The sequence below is a fragment of the Gymnoscopelus microlampas genome (genome assembly GCF_963454915.1).
Source record: "Gymnoscopelus microlampas genome assembly, chromosome: 15".
Taxonomy (NCBI): Eukaryota; Metazoa; Chordata; class Actinopteri; order Myctophiformes; family Myctophidae; genus Gymnoscopelus; species Gymnoscopelus microlampas.
The window spans coordinates 7334644-7355093 of record NC_139952.1 but is presented as its reverse complement, the minus strand read 5'-3'; the positions used below and the strand labels follow the sequence as shown (position 1 = coordinate 7355093).

The 20450-nt window shown below is 43.0% G+C and overlaps 2 protein-coding genes across 6 annotated transcripts in view; one reads left to right on the top strand and one right to left on the bottom strand.

Moving 5' to 3' along the window:
• phactr4a (phosphatase and actin regulator 4a) overlaps positions 1-20450 on the top strand; it is a 369306-nt gene that overhangs the window by 26813 nt on the left and 322043 nt on the right. The window lies entirely within an intron of this gene.
• LOC311061566 (GTPase IMAP family member 8-like) overlaps positions 1-20450 on the bottom strand; it is a 107261-nt gene that overhangs the window by 15260 nt on the left and 71551 nt on the right. For 4 of the 5 annotated variants that reach the window (XM_084080243.1, XM_084080245.1, XM_084080246.1 and 1 more), the window contains 2 exons: positions 1103-1207; positions 841-942 (listed from right to left, as the gene is read on the bottom strand). The exons of the other annotated variant lie outside the window; for it this stretch is intronic. In XM_084080243.1, the coding sequence (XP_083936369.1) occupies positions 841-942; positions 1103-1207 (207 nt within the window). The remainder of the gene's footprint in view (positions 1-840; positions 943-1102; positions 1208-20450) is intronic. 5 annotated transcript variants of the gene reach the window in all.

The window sequence follows — 20450 nt, the reverse complement described above, 5'->3', positions numbered from 1 at the left end:
ATTTTCTTCAAAACACACTTTTTGCTCATTTTCCTTCAAATGTTGTCCAAATCCCACACAAATCGGTACATGTGATCTCTGGACCCATGCGATAAACATCTCCAAGCCGAATTTTGATAGTCCATACCGTTCGTCCGTAAATGGATTTCAAAGTTAGCGGGAGGGGCCCGTTTTACAAAAAAGGCCAAAAATCACGAACGAAATTCCGGTCAATCCCAAATTTAAATCACATGTCAAGGGTGGTTTACTCAACAAATCCCCAAAAGCATTTCCACTTTGATCCATAGGGGGCGCCACAAATGCAACCGTTTGATTAAAAAACCTTATTTCGGGGGGGATCAATCCTCTCAAAATGAAACGCAAGTGATCAATGTAATTGCCGCAGCCCCGCCGGTATTCCTCCCGGCGTATTCCTCGAGTCCCAGCGGCCACGACCCGCGACTTGCGTCAGCGCAACCACACTTTGCAATTGCCCTGAATTGCGACGCGTCTAGTTACTTCCTGTAAACGAAAACGTGCTGCGTGATGACATAACGCAGCTTTCATGAATATAAATGAATCTTGATTACATGCACCTGTTTGATTCCCATAGCTGCACGTTCTTCAAACACAGCTGATTTTAATTACAGAGCTACTCCGTTTTGAATCTCATTGAAGATGACATCCTGACGCTGTATTACTCATTTTTAACTTAATCTGCACACTAAAATATGTATCTGAAAACATTAGAAATGTTAGAAATAAGCCAGGTAGTAGCAAACGTGCTTCACTGGCCGTCTCTCTCTCACTTGTAAACAAACACTAGCCGTGTTGCGCACGGCACCTTTAAGTGTTCCTCACCTCAGCTCAAGAGAACATCTGTGTCTTTTGAAGTTGATGGGTCGACCCATGGACCAGTCACTGTTCATAGACAGACAGCTAGGTGCAGGGGACCCTCCCACACTGAAACGAAGCAGAAATGTAAGCTGGTAACCAAATTATCAACAATAACAATGATGATGATGATGATGATTATTATTATTATTATTATTATTTGATTGCATATAGTTGTGTAGGCAACCATCCAGTTTCTATAACTGTGAAGCATTTTCATCGTTCTCACCCGGAGTCAGGAGTAGTGAGTTCTCTTTTAAAGTTATCCATGGACCTGTCACTTTTCATGGACACATTACTGACAGCAGGAGACACCCCTCTATCCTGCTTCATCCTGCCTCACGGGCGCACACACACACACACACACACACACACACACACACACACACACACACACACACACACACACACACACACACACACACACACACACACACACACACACACACACACACACACACACACATTTTAAAGACCTGACATATCTTGTATTTCCTATTGCTTCCTCAGCAGTGGTGGACGGAGTACTCGACTCCAGTACTTGATTTTTCTCATACCCAAAATCTCAAAACATGGGCCTCATGCAGCAATAAGTTCCAAATGTTTCCTCTTACATTTCTTCCTAAGTGAATTCCTAAGAGAAGTCGAGTCAGATTCATGAAACATTCTTAAAAGGCAGAATTGTTCGTAACTTATGTTCTTATGATGATGAATCCCAATCCTCGTAACTTGAAGGGGTGTGCCAGTTAATCCTAATTACCATAGGTAGCCGCCCCACGAATCCCCATATAAGGCATGACTGCATGGCTCTGCCTCATGCCTGTGCGAATGTCGGGGATATGGAGGTGGGGGTATGGGGGGGCGATGAGGGTGGGTTGGGTGGGGGGTTATGGGGTGGGTATGGGGCTTCGGCTTCAACTCAACCGGGACTGTTTGGGTTAGATTGGGTTCAGACCCGTTGAAAACTCTAAAGCAGTTGTTCTCAAACATTTTCATGTCAAGGACCCCCAAATTGACATGCATGTTGCTGCAGACCCCCACCTGAAAATATTTTCTGCTAGGGAAAGATTTATCAAAATGTTTCGAAAATAGCCGATCTACAAGCTCAAAATGGCCAGTAATGGGACGCGTTGTGAGCTTGTAGATCGGCAAAAATAATTAATTTTCGAAGTTTCTTCAATTCTACAGTTATTAATATAGTTCCTATATAGTTTTAATATAGGATTTAAATTACAATAATATTTTTATCATATCTTTAGAGCAAAAAAGGTTCTCAAAAGTGTGGTCTGGGGACCCCCAGGGGTCCTTGAGGGAGTTCAAGGTGGTCCACAGCAAACGAGGAACAGTTTAACCACTTTAACCCTATTTTATACTTTGTTTGAAAATAGCCGATCTACAAGCTCACAACGCGTCCCATTACTGGCCATTTTGAGCTTGTAGATCGGCTATTTTCGAAACATTTTGATAAATCTTGAAAACATTTCCCTAGCAGAAAATATTTTCAGGTGGGGGTCTGCAGCCAAATGCATGTCAATTTGGGGGTCCTTGACATGAAAATGTTTGAGAACAACTGCTTTAGAGTTTTCAACGGGTCTGAAATTACAATCTAATCCAAACGGACCCGGTTGAGTTGAAGCCCAAGCCCCATATGTTTGCAGTCTGGTGTTCAACCATCTTTAGACTTTAGTTTAGTGTAGTGGGTTGGGATTTCGCTGGTTGCCCCTAGCAACGCAATGCCCCCGTAATCACCAGGCTGATTAATAGGCGGCTGTACGCGGCCGCTAGTTAGTTGCCGTTTGTCCGTCTGCCTGGTCGTGGGTTGCGTGCGGGAGCGTCGCGGTTCAGCTTCTCGTTTAAGGTACCGTATGTAACTATGTGTGTTAACTGTATATTGATGTGTGAGCCTAGCGAAACCTAATGTTGTCCTACTCTGCAGGTGCTCACTGCTCCCCCCTGCCCGACCTGTTCTCTTCGTAAGCGAAGGTGCTACTGCTCCCGGTGTGTGTGGCGTGCTTTCTGTCTGTCTAGTCTGTGCTGTTCTATTTGGGTGCACTACGTTAGTCCGACAGACCATGCCCCCCGTTCTATTTTACTTATAGAGGTAAGGCAGTCGCGCTGCGCACATTGTAGTTTGTTTTGTCATTGTTCAGGTTATTAATTATGTCCTTTTTGTTTTGTTAGGAGAAGCTCCGTTTGCCCCTGCTGTTTTTGTCCTTATTATTTTGGTTATGATTTGATTTGGTTATTTCAGTTTGATTTATTTGATTTATTGTGTTTGTGCAAATCAGCTGCTCTATAATAGTATAACATAAACTGAGGTATCTTTGGCTCCGGCCGTACCAGTGCTAGGGGGGCTATAGTTGTGGTCCCGACAGCTGGTTGGTCACAGGTTGTAGGCTGTAGTATTGGGGTTTGTTTTAGCTTTAGTGCATGATATCTTGCTTGCTTGCTCATTATTTTGAAGTACTCAGTGTTGTGTGTATTTTAACATTATTTCTTGTGTCTTACAGTGAGTGACGTGCGTGTGCCTTGTGTGTGCTTTTGGTGGCGGTGAAACCCCTCTCTCCTCAATCCCTCACTCCCTGCCTCCCTCCTGTGTGTAAGGACACCTGTGGTACCCCCTGGCTACTGGTATACTAGGCTATTTCCCTTTAAACCCTTTAAACCCTTTTGAAACTTCTGAGCTATGTTTTACTACATTTTAAATAGTTGTTGTAATTGATAATAAATATATTTCCTAAACTTCATGAACTTGACCCCTTCCAGTTTGAAGTTTCTTCTAGTTTCTTATTCTGCCTTGAGTTATAAATAAAAACAAATATTATTTTCAACTGGAAACACACATCTCTGCTCCTCCTTATTATAACAACCTGTGGTCTAGTATTCAAGGTGTATTGTGCATTATATAATATTCTCTGGGTGAAACTCCCAGAGTGGCGTAGTCTGGTATCCTGTTTCCGGGCCTAAGTGCCCTGGTCACATTAGGTATTCTTTACTTCATTCTCTCAACTTTATTTCTGTGTGATTTCTGTGATTTCTGTGAGCAGCAATCACACACAGGTGTGACTGCAGGCAGGGGCATGCAGTCATGGCTTATATGGGGATTGGTGGGGCGGCTACCTATGGTAATTAGGATTAACTGGCACACCCCTTCAAGTTACAAGGATTGGGATTCATCATCATAAGTACATAAGTTACGAACAATTCTGACTTTTAAGAACGTTTCATGAATCTGACTCGACTTCTCTTAGGAATGCACTTAGGAAGAAATGTAAGAGGAAACATTAGGAACTTATTGCTGCATGAGGCCCAATGTTCTCTTAAGAAAGTGTGCGTAGATTCTGTTCTTACCTAAGAACAGATCACAGCTAAGAAAACATTGGAGTATACCAAAGTCTTCTTAAAAACTTCTTAAGTGGGTTTAAGAAGAAATTTCCTCATAAGAACGGTTGCTGCATGAGGCCCATTGGGCCTCATGCAGCAATAAGTTCCTAATGTTTCCTCTTACATTTCTTCCTAAGTGAATTCCTAAGAGAAGTCGAGTCAGATTCATGAAACGTTCTTAAAAGGCAGAATTGTTCGTAACTTATGTTCTTATGATGATGAATCCTAATCCTCGTAATTTGAAGCGGTGTGCCAGTTAATCCTAATTACCATAGGTAGCCGCCCCACCAATCCCCATATAAGGCATGACTGCATGGCCCTGCCTGCAGTCACACCTGTGTGTGATTGCTGCTCACAGAAATCACAGAAATAAAGTTGAGAGAATGAAGTAAAGAATACCTAAACTAAAGTCTAAAGGTGGTTGAACACCAGACTCCAAACATAAAAATAAATAAATCAATAGTTCTGTGGAGGTACTTCTGAAGTGAACAGCAAATCATTTGTATTTAATTAATGAATGTATTTTATTATTTCTCTCACATTAATCAACTTATCACCACTAGACATCAATGTAAACTTGCTGAAATTAGCATGTTATCCATATTTCATGTTCAGGAGTAGCATTAGTAGTGGATATAAAACATTTTATTACTGAAAGCTGGTGGGTGGATATGGAGGGTCTTTAACGTAGCAGCTGCTTGGTTTGTAATGGGGTAGAAATAGGGGTGCATTATCAAAATGTTTAAAAAATAGCCGATCTACATGCTCAAAATGGCAAAATGGCTCAAAAAGTAATGGGATGCGTTGTGAGCTTGTAGATCGGCTATTTTCAAACAAAGTATAAAATAGGGTTAAAGTGATTAAACTGTTCCTCGTCTGCTGTTGACCCCCTGGAACTCCCTCAAGGACCCCTGGGGGTCCCTTAACCACACTTTGAGAACTACTGCTCTAAAGATATGATAAAATATTAATGTAAAATATTATTGTAATTTAAATCCTATATTAATGTAAAATATTATTGTAATTTAAATCCTATATTATACAACTTTAGGATTGAAGAAACTTCGAGAATAAATTATTTTTGCATGAACATGTCACACTTAAGAACTCAAAGGCCACCCTAAGAGTGCTCTTCAGTGTGTGTAGATTCTGTTCTTACCTGAGAATAGATCACAGCTAAGAAAACATTGGAGTATACCAAAATCTTCTTAAAAACTTCTTAAGTGGATCTAAGAAGAAATGTCCTCTTAAGAAAGTGTGTGTAGATTCCGCTCTTACCTATGAACAGATCACAGCTAAGAAAACATTGGAGTAAACCAAAATCTTCTTAAAAACTTCTTAAGTGGGTTTAAGAAGAAATGTCCTCTTAACACATCGGGTGCCGATCACGGTCTGAACCGTGTGTTTACATAGTAGCGCTCTGGTGCCGTTCACGGTCTGAACCGTGATTTCAGTGTTTTTGTTTTTTCCATTTTTCTCCGCACGGGCGGGGCTAGAGCACCTCTGGGAGTACCCATTGTGATCTTGAGAAGGAAGAGCCAGATAGATCACCGGAAACAAAAACATGGCTTCCGTCCGCTTCCTGTCTATTTCCTTCTTTAAAACGTCTATATCTCCGAATCCGTTTCCGGTGGTGAAAACCGGTCATGCGCGATGCGCGATCCCCCCCCGTTGTAACTCGCAAGTGAAATGTTATGGTTCCTGGCTGTAGCCAGGGTCATCGCTCAACATGAATGTATGCTTTTTTTAACGTGGATTTGCTTGTCGCGGAGTATAAAGCTTTAAACAGCAAAGCGCAGTCAATGGGGAGAATGCTGGCACCCAACGTAAGTTTTTATGAAAAAATGCTGGCACCCGATGTGTTAAAACGGTTGCTGCATGAGGCCCATTGAGCTGGTCAGACTTAGCACGTTCTTCTCAGATCATGTCAGTATCATGGTCAGTTTCATATCGTATTATATCGGCCTTCTGCCACAACCATTACCACTATTTGTTTGATTGAAAGAGGGATAGCCAAGAGGGATAGCCAAGATGGATAGCCTTGCGCCCCTGGATGACATATGTGTCCCGCCGTGACCTAGGGACTGTCTTTTCGCATAGGCTGATTTTCCAGCAGAGCTGAAAGAGCAAATGAAAAAAAAAAAAGTCTAAAATATTCTAAACCCACTATAGCAATCTGGTAATATCAGGCTACATATCACTTAAATGTCAGAGCTTAACTCGGCGTGTAAATATGAAATAAATGAGTTAATGTGAAGTGGAATTGAAAATAACAGCGGGTCCTCCGAGCGCTAGCCTAACTTGGCTAATAATTTAGCTTGTATGAGGTTACTAAACACACTGTTTTTGGACAGAGAGCTAGCTCTGTCCCTATAAACTGTTTTTGTCCCTAGGGACCTTGGCCCCGCCCACCTATATAACTTAACGGGAGTGCACGCCCACAATTCGACGTCAGAGACAGAGAAAGGGCATTCCAACTAGAGACAGAGAGAGAGGCAGTCATGTTTCTCTCGCAGCGCTTAAAGGCCCGCCCCTCCCACTCTACACTCACTCACACTCACACGCACGCACACACACACACACACACACACACACACACACACACACACACACACACACACACACACACACACACACACACACACACACACACACACACACACAAGACACACACACATGCAGAGCAAGTGAGGCTGTTCTATTGGTGGCGTTGTATAACTAGTGTAGTGTTTAAGTAAATGGAATACATCCTACTTATAAACTACCAAAAGTAATGCACCTATAAGTGGCTACACCAGGCAAACTAAATGGGGGTGGGGGGTATGTGGATAGCCGTGGTGTGAATGACATGACCGAGGTCGTCAAAACGCAACATGTACTTGCCAGTCAAAATGATCTCCAAACTACAAAGCATCCATCCCCAGTTAAATCATATCAAGATCGTAACCCGACACCCAAGTGCTGGGCTCAGCTGTAGGACTTAGGAGTGTGTCGGTGTCGTGCGCAGTAAATAGCAGATCTACAAGCTCACAACGTGTCATGAATAGGAGGCGTTGTGAGCTTGTAGATCTGCTATTTACAGCACGCAACACCATTGTGCAATTAAGTATGTTGTGCTCAGTGTTGAACGCGTTACTGTAACGCCGTTATTTTTAGCGGTGCCAACCGCTCTAAGCTTGACTTTGTCCGTATGTCCGTCCGTCCGTCCGTGTGTCCGGATGAGCACGGCAAAGAAGCAAACAGCTATAACTTCAGTTTGCTGCATGCCACCAAGTCCACATTTGGTATGTGGACTTAGAGCACCAATAGGCACGAGCATGAATTGATGAAGTTATCAAAGAGGGGTCCAGGGACCCCCAGCGCCCGTATGAGCACGGGATGAGCACGGGATTTTAAACAGCTATAACTCCAGTTTGCAGAATGCCACCAAGTCCACATTTGGTATGTGGACTTAGACCATCAATAGGGACCAGCATGAATTGCTGAAGCCCCGCCCCCTCTGTCTTCCCATTGGCTGGCCTTCAAACAGCCATAACTGAAGTTCGCAGCATGCTATGGAGTACAAATTGTGTACATGGACTAAAGGCAGCAATAGGGACTAACTGTCATTACTTAAGCCCCGCCCCCTCTGTCTGCCCATTGGCTGGGCTTTAAACAGCCATCATTCCAGTTTGCAGCATGCTACCAAGTACAAATTTGGTACGTGGACTCAGACCACCAATAGGGACGAACTGAAATGAGTTAAGGCCCGCCCCAAAGGCACCGCTTCCTTCACACAGGGTGTGATTTTTTTTATATTGACACCAACACTAGGAGTAGAACTGGAAACTGGAGTTATAGCTGTTTAAAATCCCGTGCTCATCCCGTGCTCATACGGGTGGACGGACATAACATACGCTGGGGGTCCCTGGACAGAGGGGGCGGGGCTTCAGCAATTCATGCTCGTCCCTATTGGTGGTCTAAGTCCACATACTAAATTTGGACTTGGTGGCATGCTGGAAACTGGAGTTATAGCTGTTTAAAATCCCGTGCTCATCCCGTGCTCATACGGGCGGACGGACATAACATACGCTGGGGGTCCCTGGACCCCTCTTTGATAACCAGTGGCACGTGTGGCCAATGAGAGGAGAGATGGCATAGGCAATCTCCAAGTCCGTGTGTGTGTGTGTGTGTGTGTGTGTGTGTGTGTGTGTGTGTGTGCGCGTGTGTTTGTATGTGTTTCTTCTTTGCCGCGCTCATCCCGTGCTACAAACATACGGACGGACGGACGGACGGACGGACATACGGACAAAGTCAAGAGTAGAGCGGTTGGCACCGCTAAAAATGGCCACTGATCGGATTAAAATGCTTTTCATTGAACAATACAGAATATACGGGTACTTTTGAGAGTCCCGTGCATAATTGTAACATCCGTGGCCATGGGGTAAGCACTTTATATTTGAAATCTGAACGTTTATATAGATGTACGGACCGTAAATGGAGAAAGTGCAAACACCAGGTTGAAGGTGATCCTTGACTGTAACAGGAGTTTTCATGTACCACAGGCTACAGACTGCAGTAGCAGACGCAGTTAATAAATAGACAAACAAATTAATTCATTACTTAAACGTGCGGAATCCGAAACAGGCAGCGCTGTGATTCTGAATTTTGTTACGATTACGGTGATTATTAGCCTATTATTAACACCACCTGGGCGAGTGAGTCGTGTAACTTTCCTGACGACAGAAACACACACACGCTGTTAAGAGAGAGAGAAAGAAAGAGCGAGCGAGAGAGAGAGCTTCCAAAGCCGAGCACAGAGCGTCTCCGCAACACAGACTGGTGTAAAGTCAGTGTTGTATTCTAGTTTTTTTCGGAAGGTATACGCTACGATACGATGCGTACATTTACTCGAGTACTGTACTTAAGTACAATTCACAGTCACTTTTCGCCTCGCTGTATATATACATACTATATAAAAAATCACACCCTGTGTGAAGGAAGCGGTGCCTTTGGGGCGGGGCTTAACTCATTTCAGTTCGTCCCTATTGGTGGTCTGAGTCCACTTACCAAATTTGTACTTGGTAGCATGCTGCAAACTGGAATGATGGCTGTTTAAAGGCCAGCCAATGGGCAGACAGAGGGGGCGGGGCTTAAGTAATTACAGTTCGTCCCTATTGGTGGTTTTAGTCCATGTACAACATTTGTACTCCGTAGCATGCTGCGAACTTGAGTTATGGCTGTTTAAAGGCCAGCCAATGGGAAGACAGAGGGGGCGGGGCTTGAGCAATTCATACTTGTCCCGTATTGGTGGTCTAAGTCCACATACCAAATTTGGACTTGGTGACATGCTGCAAACTGGAGTTATAGCTGTTTAAAATCCCGTGCTCATCCCGTGCTCATACGGGCGGACGTCCCTGGGGGTCCCTGGACCCCTCTTTGATAACCGGTGGCACGTGTGGCGAATGAGAGGAGAGATGGCATAGGCAATCTCCAAGTCCGTGTGTGTGTGTGTGTGTGTGTGTGTGTGTGTGTGTGTGTGTGTGTGTGTGTGTGTGTGTGTGTGTGTGTGTGTGCGTGTGTTTGTATGTGTTGCTTCTTTGCCGTGCTCATCCCAGGCTCATACGGACACACGGACACACGGACACACAGACAGACACACAGACACACAGACACACAGACACACAGACACCGAGTCAAAGCCACGTATAGAGCGGTTGGCACCACTAAAAATAGTAACGCACCATGTAATAATAGTAACTGAGTTACTGAATTAAAAAAAGAATGTGTTAGAGTACTAGTTACTGAAAAAAATCACACCCTGTGTGAAGGAAGCGGTGCCTTTGGGGCGGACCTTAACTCATTTCAGTTCGTCCCTATTGGTGGTCTGAGTCCACGTACCAAATTTGTACTTGGTAGCATGCTGCAAACTGGAATGATGGCTGTTTAAAGCCCAGCCAATGGGCAGACAGAGGGGGCGGGGCTTAAGTAATGACAGTTAGTCCCTATTGCTGCCTTTAGTCCATGTACACAATTTGTACTCCATAGCATGCTGCGAACTTCAGTTATGGCTGTTTGAAGGCCAGCCAATGGGAAGACAGAGGGGGCGGGGCTTCAGCAATTCATGCTGGTCCCTATTGCCACCAAGTCCACATACCAAATGTGGACTTGGTGGCATTCTGCAAACTGGAGTTATAGCTGTTTAAAATCCCGTGCTCATCCCGTGCTCATACGGGCGCTGGGGGTCCCTGGACCCCTCTTTGATAACTTCATCAATTCATGCTCGTGCCTATTGGTGCTCTAAGTCCACATACCAAATGTGGACTTGGTGGCATGCTGCAAACTGGAGTTATAGCTGTTTAAAATCCCGTGCTCATCCCGTGCTCATACGGGCGCTGGGGGTCCCTGGACCCCTCTTTGATAACGTCATCAATTCATGCTCGTCCCTATTGGTGGTCTAAGTCCACATACCAAATTTGGACTTGGTGGCATGCAGCAAACTGAAGTTATAGCTGTTTGCTTCTTTGCCGTGCTCATCCGGACACACGGACGGACGGACGGACATACGGACAAAGTCAAGCTTAGAGCGGTTGGCACCGCTAAAAATATGGTTTATTGAGTGGGGGGGGGGCATGCATTTTCCTCCAGTCACTCGGGGGCGGGGGGTACAGAAAAGTATTTGGAGGTCGGGGGGGAGGGGGCAAGGAAATAAAAAGAAATACATTACATCCGGAACACCCCCCCCCCCCCCCCCCAACTAAATAACAAACAGTCCCTAACAGCATACATTTCCATTACAAATGAGGGGCTAAATACATTTATTACACGGCTTGGTTGAATGCTCGATTCTGATTGGTCAGTCATCTGTCATTATTTCTGGATAATGACCGATGAGCTCAATAACGGACCGCTGTCTAATCAGAGACTCAGAACACCTGCTCATATCAACCTGCGCTGCTTGATTTTATGCTTTATCCAACATGACAGCCATGTAAACAAACAACCAATGTCATTTACAACTAAACGTTGCTCTCAAGAATGTTTTTGAAAACATTTGAAGTGAGAAATAGACGATGCAATAACCGAAAAGTCATTCTATTTGATCCACTACACTTCCTTGTTTATCGTGGCGCAACAACGGGGGAATACCAAAACGCTCGCCCCAAAACATAGTCGCCCCGGGGCAAATCAGGCGGTATTACAGGCAAATCGGCAGTAAATAGAATGGGGGGCGAGTGTGTTTTGGGGCGAGTTTTTTTCCATTTCGTCATTTGTTTTTGCGAGGCGAACTTGTCCGCCCAGCCCAATACTTATGGAATACTTTCATTGCCGTAAGCAAGGAAATACTTCGTTTTGTTGTTACTTTTGGGTAAATGTATTTATGTATTTATTAAGTAGCCGTGTAATAAGCGGGCCCTTCAGGCCCTTCAGGGCGATTAAAGCCCTTCAGGGCGATTAACCACCTCGGCTTCGCCTCGGTGGTTAATCGCCCTGTCGGGCTTTAAATTTCAATAATGACTACCTCCCCATGCATTATCCCTTGCATAATACCCCCCCCCCCTCAATTACAGTACATTTAGGGCCCAATACAGAATATTTGAATACATTTAGGAGTAAATGACAGATTTCTTTGATATAGACCTCTCCCATGCTCAGTGTTGCCATGTCCTCTAATTATAAGCGACAAGCCCTTGTTTTTCTGTGAAGGTACTTGTAAAGACTGGTGGTTGGGCTTTGCCCCTGTTTCTAAAACGTTGTTGATATTTGCCATATCATTTATGGCTCATTTTATATTTATGTTGATAGCTTGTAGATCTGCTATTTTCTACTACCACCACCACTAGTAATACTATTAAGAACTAGAAAAAGTGCTCCTCGGAGCACAGGTCTCCACCAGGTCAGGTAGGTTATTATGGCCTCCTGGTGGCCCCTATATTAGGCCAATGTGAAAAGGGTGGCATTTCTTCTTAGGCCTTTTACGGCAAACGGACACTTCATTCATGATTTGAGGCATCTTGTTCCAAAAATGTGTATTGCTAAGTTGTATGGATTTAAACTTGTAACAGAGTATTTCTATGTTGCAATATTGGTACTTAACTTAAGTTACCACTTTGAGTACTTTTTCCACCACTGCCAAAATATATCGCCTATACATAGTAAACTATAATAGCTGTTCAAACAGCTTTTCAGGTAATAATGGTGCTTCAAGGTGATGCCTTCCTGTGCTATTGAAGTGGTGCTAATCACAGCATATGGAAGTTTCGAAGTAGTTCACACGTCTGTTTACCAATAGATATGTTACACTTAATCAGTATTCACATTCCACGTACATCACCAGCACAATAGAGATGGGATGTATGGCTCTTTTAAGGAATTCGTTCCTTTCACAGAGCCGTTCAAAAGACTGGCTCATTTATGGCTCATTTGTATATTTATATATTTAAAAAACATATATAAATGTATATAAATATATATACAGTACATATTTTTATATTTATATCTCATAACATTATTTATATTTATATTATATGAATATGATCTAATTGATGTTATATCATATATATACAACATCATATAACATTATAATAATATATTATTATATTTAAAAAGATATAATAATATAATAGATTACATCATTAATACAATATTTATTATATTATAATATATCATATACATTATAATATATAAAATTATAATCTAACATTTTATTACAATAATTAATTTAATTTATCTCTGCTTGCTGTCCAACAGGAACCAGCTACCTCCAAAACACTCATCTTTTTAGTTAGCTGGTTCCTGCTGGACAGCGACAATATAATAAATGTATATATAATATATAACATATGCATAATATACTATGTTATAACTACCAATGCCAAACACATCAATCACCTACATAGCAGAAATCACACACCCTCACAAACCCGCATCCTACAAGTAACCAGCCACTGCCAACTCTTATTAGAATAGAAGGCCAAAACTTGTTTGGCCTTCTATTGTTTTCCTGTTTGATCTCCTTCCCACTTGCCCCCCACCCCTCTTCTTCTTCTCTCTCCCCACTCTTCTTTCTATGGAAATTAACGTTGCGATGGGAATGATGTACAAAAACGAATTTCACCCACTTTTTTACCTTGTAAACCTGTGATGTGACAATAAACCTGATTCGGATTCTGATTCTCTCTGTCCACCATGACATCATTATTGATGTCATTCTTTCTTGTTTAGCCAAACGCAGTAATGTCCGCTATTAATTACTTATCGACGCAAGTCGCGTTATTATCCCCTTAAATTGTACATCCCAAAATAAAATGTATTAACCATGTTATGGTGCTATAATGGCTTTATATTTTCGCAAACATAATACTGTCTTTTTCACGGGGCTTAATGTAAAGAGGATCACTTCCGCATTTTCTTCTTCGGTGGTATAAACTATGACACGGTTGCCAGATTTTTGAGAGAGAAATAAGCAACCAGGTCAATGAAAGCAAGTCCAAAGATGTAAGTGACTATTAGGCTATATGAGCACTTTAAACCTATATGCATCGGCTTTTTGAAAATAGACGATTTGGAAATATCCGATCTACAAGCTCACAACAAAATAATAATAACAAATAAAAAGCAACTAGCAATATTTGCAAGCAACTTTACAGAAAACGAGGTCGCTTATAATTAGTTTACATGGCAACACTAGTTAGAAACAAAACATGTGTCATGAAATAGCAGATCTCCAAGCTCACAACGCGTCGCCGCCTTGTGAGCTTGTAGATCTGCTATTTTGTATTTTGATTGAATACTGTATTTAGAAAAGACATTAATGAAACCAAATGGACCCATTTGCTTCAAGCTTCACTTTCAAACAGTGAAATTTAAAGAGAAGTTGTGAGCTTCACTTTTATAAAGGATAATAATAATAACTTTAGTGTCAACTGTATTCTTGACTGGTTATGCAGGAATGCACTAAGTACTTAGTGACCAAGTACTCCAGTTAATTGTGATGGAGATACAAATAGATCTTTCAAATAGCCCTATTTGCAGGTGATCAGGTACCAATACTTTTGTACTTTTCCACCACTGTTGATGTTTTTAACATGACTGCCCTGTTTAAAAATTAATGAATGAATGAACACTCCCATAGAGACACACGGGCGGAAACGGAAGGCCTACAAATTCATGCCCACTTTTGAGATAGCGCCGCTACTCGGGGTCCGTTAGAACGATGAACTGCAGCTCTCAATGCATTCCCTATGAGAGGATATGAGAGTTAGCCTACTTTTAAAATATTCCTACATTAACTGGAGACGATATTGATTTAAATAAAAATATGTTTCCAAATGTATGGAGTGTCTTTGTCAACATATCTTCTTGTTTTCTTAATAGTTCATGTGTTTCACATTTAATTTGCCACTTTAACGAGTTACCCATAATGTTAACACAGCAGAGGGTAGACGGCAGACAGACAAGTTGTCGCATTTCAGTGACATCACGCTGACCAGTGGTGTACCCACTGTAGAGACAGGACAGGCGGTTGCCTGCCCAACTAATAGCGGTTTCACACTACGGCCCCGGGTGCGCACCCTGGGCCACTTGGCTGATGTTGTGGTAGTGTGAACGTTGCGTATCGTTCCCCGAAACGGATCCCCGTTCCGTTCCCGAAACCACCTCCGGAGGCAGTCTCGGATCCGAATCATGCGTCCTCGGAGACGGTACGCTGCAGTGTGAAAGCAAGCGTACTGTTTGACGGAAGTGGCCCGCTATTTGGAATAGGTGACGGTATATAAACTCGACAAAAACAGTCAACAAAAAGACGTCGCAGATCAATCCACAGGGGTTCAACCATGGCCGGATCCCGCGGGTTAATTTCATCATTAAACTAGACGCGTCGCAATTCCGGGGAAATTGCAGAGTGTGGTTGCGCCGACGCCGGTCGCGGGTCGCGGCCGCCGGGACTCGAGGAATAGGCCGGGAGGAATAACGTCGGAGGCTGCGCCAATTACATTGTCACGTCTCTCATGAGATCGCTTGCGTTTCATTTTGAAAGGATCGATCCACCCCGAAATAATGTTTTTGCATCAAACGGTTACATTTTGCGCATTTGTGGCGCCCCCTATGGGTCAAAGTGGAAATGCTTTTGCGAATTTGTTGAGTAAACCACCCTCGACATGTGATTCGAATTTGGGATTGACCGGACGTTTCGTTCGTGATTTCTGGCATTTTTGGTAAAACGGGCCCCTCCCGCTAACTTTGGAAGCCATTTACGGACGGACGGTACGGACTATCAAAATTCCGCTTGGATAGGTTTATCGCATGGGTCCATAGATCACGTGTACCGATTTGTGTGAGATTTGGAAAAAAATTGAAGGAAAAGGAGCAAAAAGTGTGTTTTGAAGAAAATTCAAAATGGCGGAAAATCTATCCTGACGCAAATGGGCGTGGCCTATATGGGAAGATGCGTCGTGACCCAAGGAATCCAGGGAAAAAGAAATTTTGATTTTACGACCTACGGTTCAAGAGTTACAGGCCAAAAGGTAAAGGGGGCTGTTATAGCGCCACCATGTGGCCGACTGGTGTGATTATTTTCTTAATAATTTCTCAAAAAACTATTAACCTCCCCTCCAAATCTTGTAACTGTAGCCCTTACGGTTTCCGAGAAAGAAATACTTGAATGGGAGTTTTTGCAATTCCCATTAAAGTGGATGGGGAAATTTAATGCAGAAATAAATCAATATCAAAAAATCTATCCTGACGCAAATGGGCGTGGCCTATATGGGGAGATGCGTAGTGACCCAAGGAATCCAGGTGAAAAGAAATTTTGATTTTCGGACCTACGGTTCAAGAGTTACGGGCCAAAACGTAAAGGGGGCTGTTATAGCGCCACCATGAGGCCGAATGGTGTGATATTTTTTTCAATAATTTCGGACAATATTATGAATTATCCCTCCAAATCTGATAACTCTAGCTCTTACGGTTTCTGAGAAAAAAATACTTGAATTTGAGTTTTGTCACTTTTCCATTAAAGCGGATGGGGCAAATTTAATGCACTAATAAATCAATATCAATTAAACTATTCAAACAATCTCTTAGCCCTATACAAGCGCACGATTCCCGATTTAGACGGTCATTTTGCAATATGGCACAACATTAGGGGATAAAAACTGTGGGAGGAGATGCGTCTGAAAAAAAGTTTATCTATAAATAAATAAAGAAACTAGACGCGTCGCAATTCCGGGGAAATTGCAGAGTGTGGTTGCGCCGACGCGGGTCGCGGGTCGCGGCCGCCGGGACTCGAGGAATACGCCGGGAGGAATAACGTCGGAGGCTGCGCCAATTACATTGTGTCGTCACTCCTGAGATCGCTTGCGTTTCATTTTGAGAGGATTGATCCCCCCAAAAATCATGTTTTTGCATCGAACGGTTACATTTTGCGCATTTGTGGCGCCCCCTATGGGTCAAAGTGGAAATGCTTTTGGGGATTTGTTGAGTAAACCACCCTCGACATGCGATTCTAATCTGGGATCGATTGGACGTTTCGTTCGTGATTTTTGGCATTCTTTGTAAAACGGGCCCCTCCCGCTAACTTTGGAAGCCAATTACGGACGAACGGTAAGGACTATCAAAATGCCGTTTGGATACCTTTATCGCATGGGTCCATAGATCACGTGTACCGATTTTTGTGAGATTTGGAAAAAAATTGTAGGAAAAGGAGCAAAAAGTGTGTTTTGAAGAAAATTCAAAATGGCGGAAAATCTGTCCTGACGCAAATGGGCGTGGCCTATATGGCGAGATGCGTCGTGACCCAAGGAATCCAGGGGAAAAGAAATTTTGATTTTACGACCTACGGTTCAAGAGTTATAGGCCAAAAGGTAAAGTGGGCTGTTATAGCGCCACCATGTGGCCGACTGGTGTGATTATTTTCTTAATAATTTTGCAAAAAACTATTAACCTCCCCTCCAAGTATTGTAACTCTAGCCCTTACGGTTTCCGAGAAAAAAATACTTGAATGGGAGTTTTTGCAATTCCCATTAAAGTGGATGGGGAAATTTAATGCACAAATAAATCAATATCAAAAAATCTATCCTGACGCAAATGGGCGTGGCCTATATGGGGAGATGCGTCGTGACCCAAGGAATCCAGGGAAAAAGAAATTTTGATTTTACGACCTACGGTTCCAAAGTTATAGGCCAAAACGTAAAGGGGGCTGTTATAGCGCCACCATGAGGCCGAACCCTCGACATGTGATTCAAATTTGGGATTGACCGGACGTTTCGTTCGTGATTTATGGCATTTTTGGTCAAACGGGCCCCTCCCGCTAACTTTGGAAGCCATTTACGGACGGACGGTACGGACTATCAAAATTCCGCTTGGATAGGTTTATCGCATGGGTCCATAGATCACGTGTACCGATTTGTGTGAGATTTGGAAAAAAATTGAAGGAAAAGGAGCAAAAAGTGTGTTTTGAAGAAAATTCAAAATGGCGGAAAATGTATCCTGACGCAAATGGGCGTGGCCTATATGGGGAGATGCGTAGTGACCCAAGGAATCCAGGTGAAAAGAAATTTTGATTTTCGGACCTACGGTTCAAGAGTTACAGGCCAAAAGGTGAAGGGGCTGTTATAGCGCCACCATGGGGCCGATTGGTGTGATGATTTTTTAAATAATTTTGGACTAAATCATGAACCTTCCCTCAAAGTGTTGTAACTGTAGCCCTTACGATTTCGAAGAAATAAATACTTGAATGTCAGTCTTTGCATTTTCCCATTATAAGTCAATGGGGATTAATGAATTCACTAATAAATTAATATCAATTAAACTATACAACTTATCTCTTAGCAAAATACAAGCGCACGATTCCCGGTGAAGCCGGTCATTTTGACATATGGCAGGAGTGTGTGCTGGCAAAACTGTGGGAGGAGTTAAGGTCTGAAGTTTAACATTGATCAGGAACAATGTTAACACTAGACGCGTCGCAATTCCGGGGAAATTGCAGAGTGTGGTTGCGCCAACGCCGGTCCCCCTATGGGTCAAAGTGGAAATGCTTTTGGGAATTTGTTGAGTAAAGCACCCTCGACATGTGATTCAAATTTGGGATTGACCGGACGTTTCGTTCGTGATTTCTGGCATTTTTGGTGAAACGGGCCCCTCCCACTAATTTTGGAAGCCAATTACGGACGAACGGTAAGGACAATCAAAATGCTGTTTGGATATCTTTACCGCATGGGTCCATAGATCATGTGTACCGATTTGTGTGAGATTAGGACAAAATTTGAAGGAAAAGGAGCAAAAAGTGTGTTTTGAAGGAAATTCAAAATGGCGGAAAATCTATCCTGACGCAAATGGGCGTGGCCTATATGGGGAGATGCGTCGGGACCCAAGGAATCCAGGTGAAAAGAAATTTTGATTTTACGAGCTACGGTTCAAGAGTTATAGGCCAAAAGGTAAAGTGGGCTGTTATAGCGCCACCATGTGGCCGATTGGTGTAATCATTTTTCTAATAATTTTGGACTAAATTATGAACCTCCCTTCCAAATGTGGTAACTCTAGCTCTTACGGTTTCTGAGAAAAAAATACTTGAATGGGAGTTTTTGCAATTCCCATTAAAGTGGATGGGGACATTTAATGCACTAATAAATCAATATCAAAAAATCTATCCTGACGCAAATGGACGTGACCTATATGGGGAGATGCGTCGTGACCCAAGGAATCCAGGTGAAAAGAAATTTTGATTTTCGGACCTACGGTTCAAGAGTTACAGGCCAAAACGTAAAGGGGGCTGTTATAGCGCCACCATGAGGCCGAATGGTGTGATATTTTTTTCAATAATTTCGGACAATATTATAAATTATCCCTCCAAATCTGATAACTCTAGCTCTTACGGTTTCTGAGAAAAAAATACTTGAATTTTAGTTTTTTCACTTTTCCATTAAAGTGGATGGGGACATATAATGGCACTAATAAATTAATATCAATTAAACTATTCAACCAATCTCTTAGCCCTATACACGCGCACGATTCCCGATTTAGACGGTCATTTTGACATATGGCACGAGTGTGTGCTGGCAAAACTGTGGGAGGAGTTAAGGTCTAAAGTTTAACATTGATCAGGAACAATGTTAACACTAGACGCGTCGCAATTCCGGGGAAATTGCAGAGTGTGGTTGCGCTGACGCCGGTCGCGGGTCGCGGCCGCCGGGACTCGAGGAATACGCCGGGAGGAATAACGTCGGAGGCTGCGCCAATTACATTGTGTCGTCACTCCTGAGATCGCTTGCGTTTCATTTTGAGAGGATTGTTCCCCCCAAAAATCATGTTTTTGCATCGAACGGTTACATTTTGCGCATTTGTGGCGCCCCCTATGGGTCAAAGTGGAAATGCTTTTGGGGATTTGTTGAGTAAACCACCCTCGACATGTGATTCAAATCTGGGATCGATTGGACGTTTCGTTCGTGATTTTTGGCATTCTTTGTAAAACGGGCCCCTCCCGCTAACTTTGGAAGCCAATTACGGACGAGCGGTAAGGACTATCAAAATGACATTTGGATATCTTTATCGCATGGGTCCATAGATCATGTGTACCGATTTGTGTGAGATTTGGAAAAAAATTGTAGGAAAAGGAGCAAAAAGTGTGTTTTGAAGAAAATTCAAAATGGCGGAAAATCTATCCTGACGCAAATGGGCGTGGCCTATATGGGGAGATGCGTCGTGACCCAAGGAATCCAGGTGAAAAGAAATTTTGATTGTAGGACCTACGGTTCAAGAGTTACAGGCCAAAACGTCAAGGGGGCTGTTATAGCGCCACCATGAGGCCGAATGGTGTGATATTTTTTTAAATAATTTCGGAGAAAATTATGAACCTCCCCCTCCAAATGTGGTAACTCTAGCTCTTACGGTTTCTGAGAAAAAAATACTTGAATTTGATTTTTTTCACTTTTCCATTAAAGCGGATGGGGGAAATTTAATGCACTAATAAATTAATATCAATTAAACTATTTAACCAATCTCTTAGCCCTATACACGCGCACGATTCCCGATTTAGACGGTCATTTTGACATATGGCACGAGTGTGTGCTGGCAAAACTGTGGGAGGAGTTAAGGTCTGAAGTTTAACATTGATCAGGAACAATGTTAACACTAGACGCGTCGCAATTCCGGGGAAATTGCAGAGTGTGGTTGCGCCGACGCGGGTCGCGGGTCGCGGCCGCCGGGACTCGAGGAATACG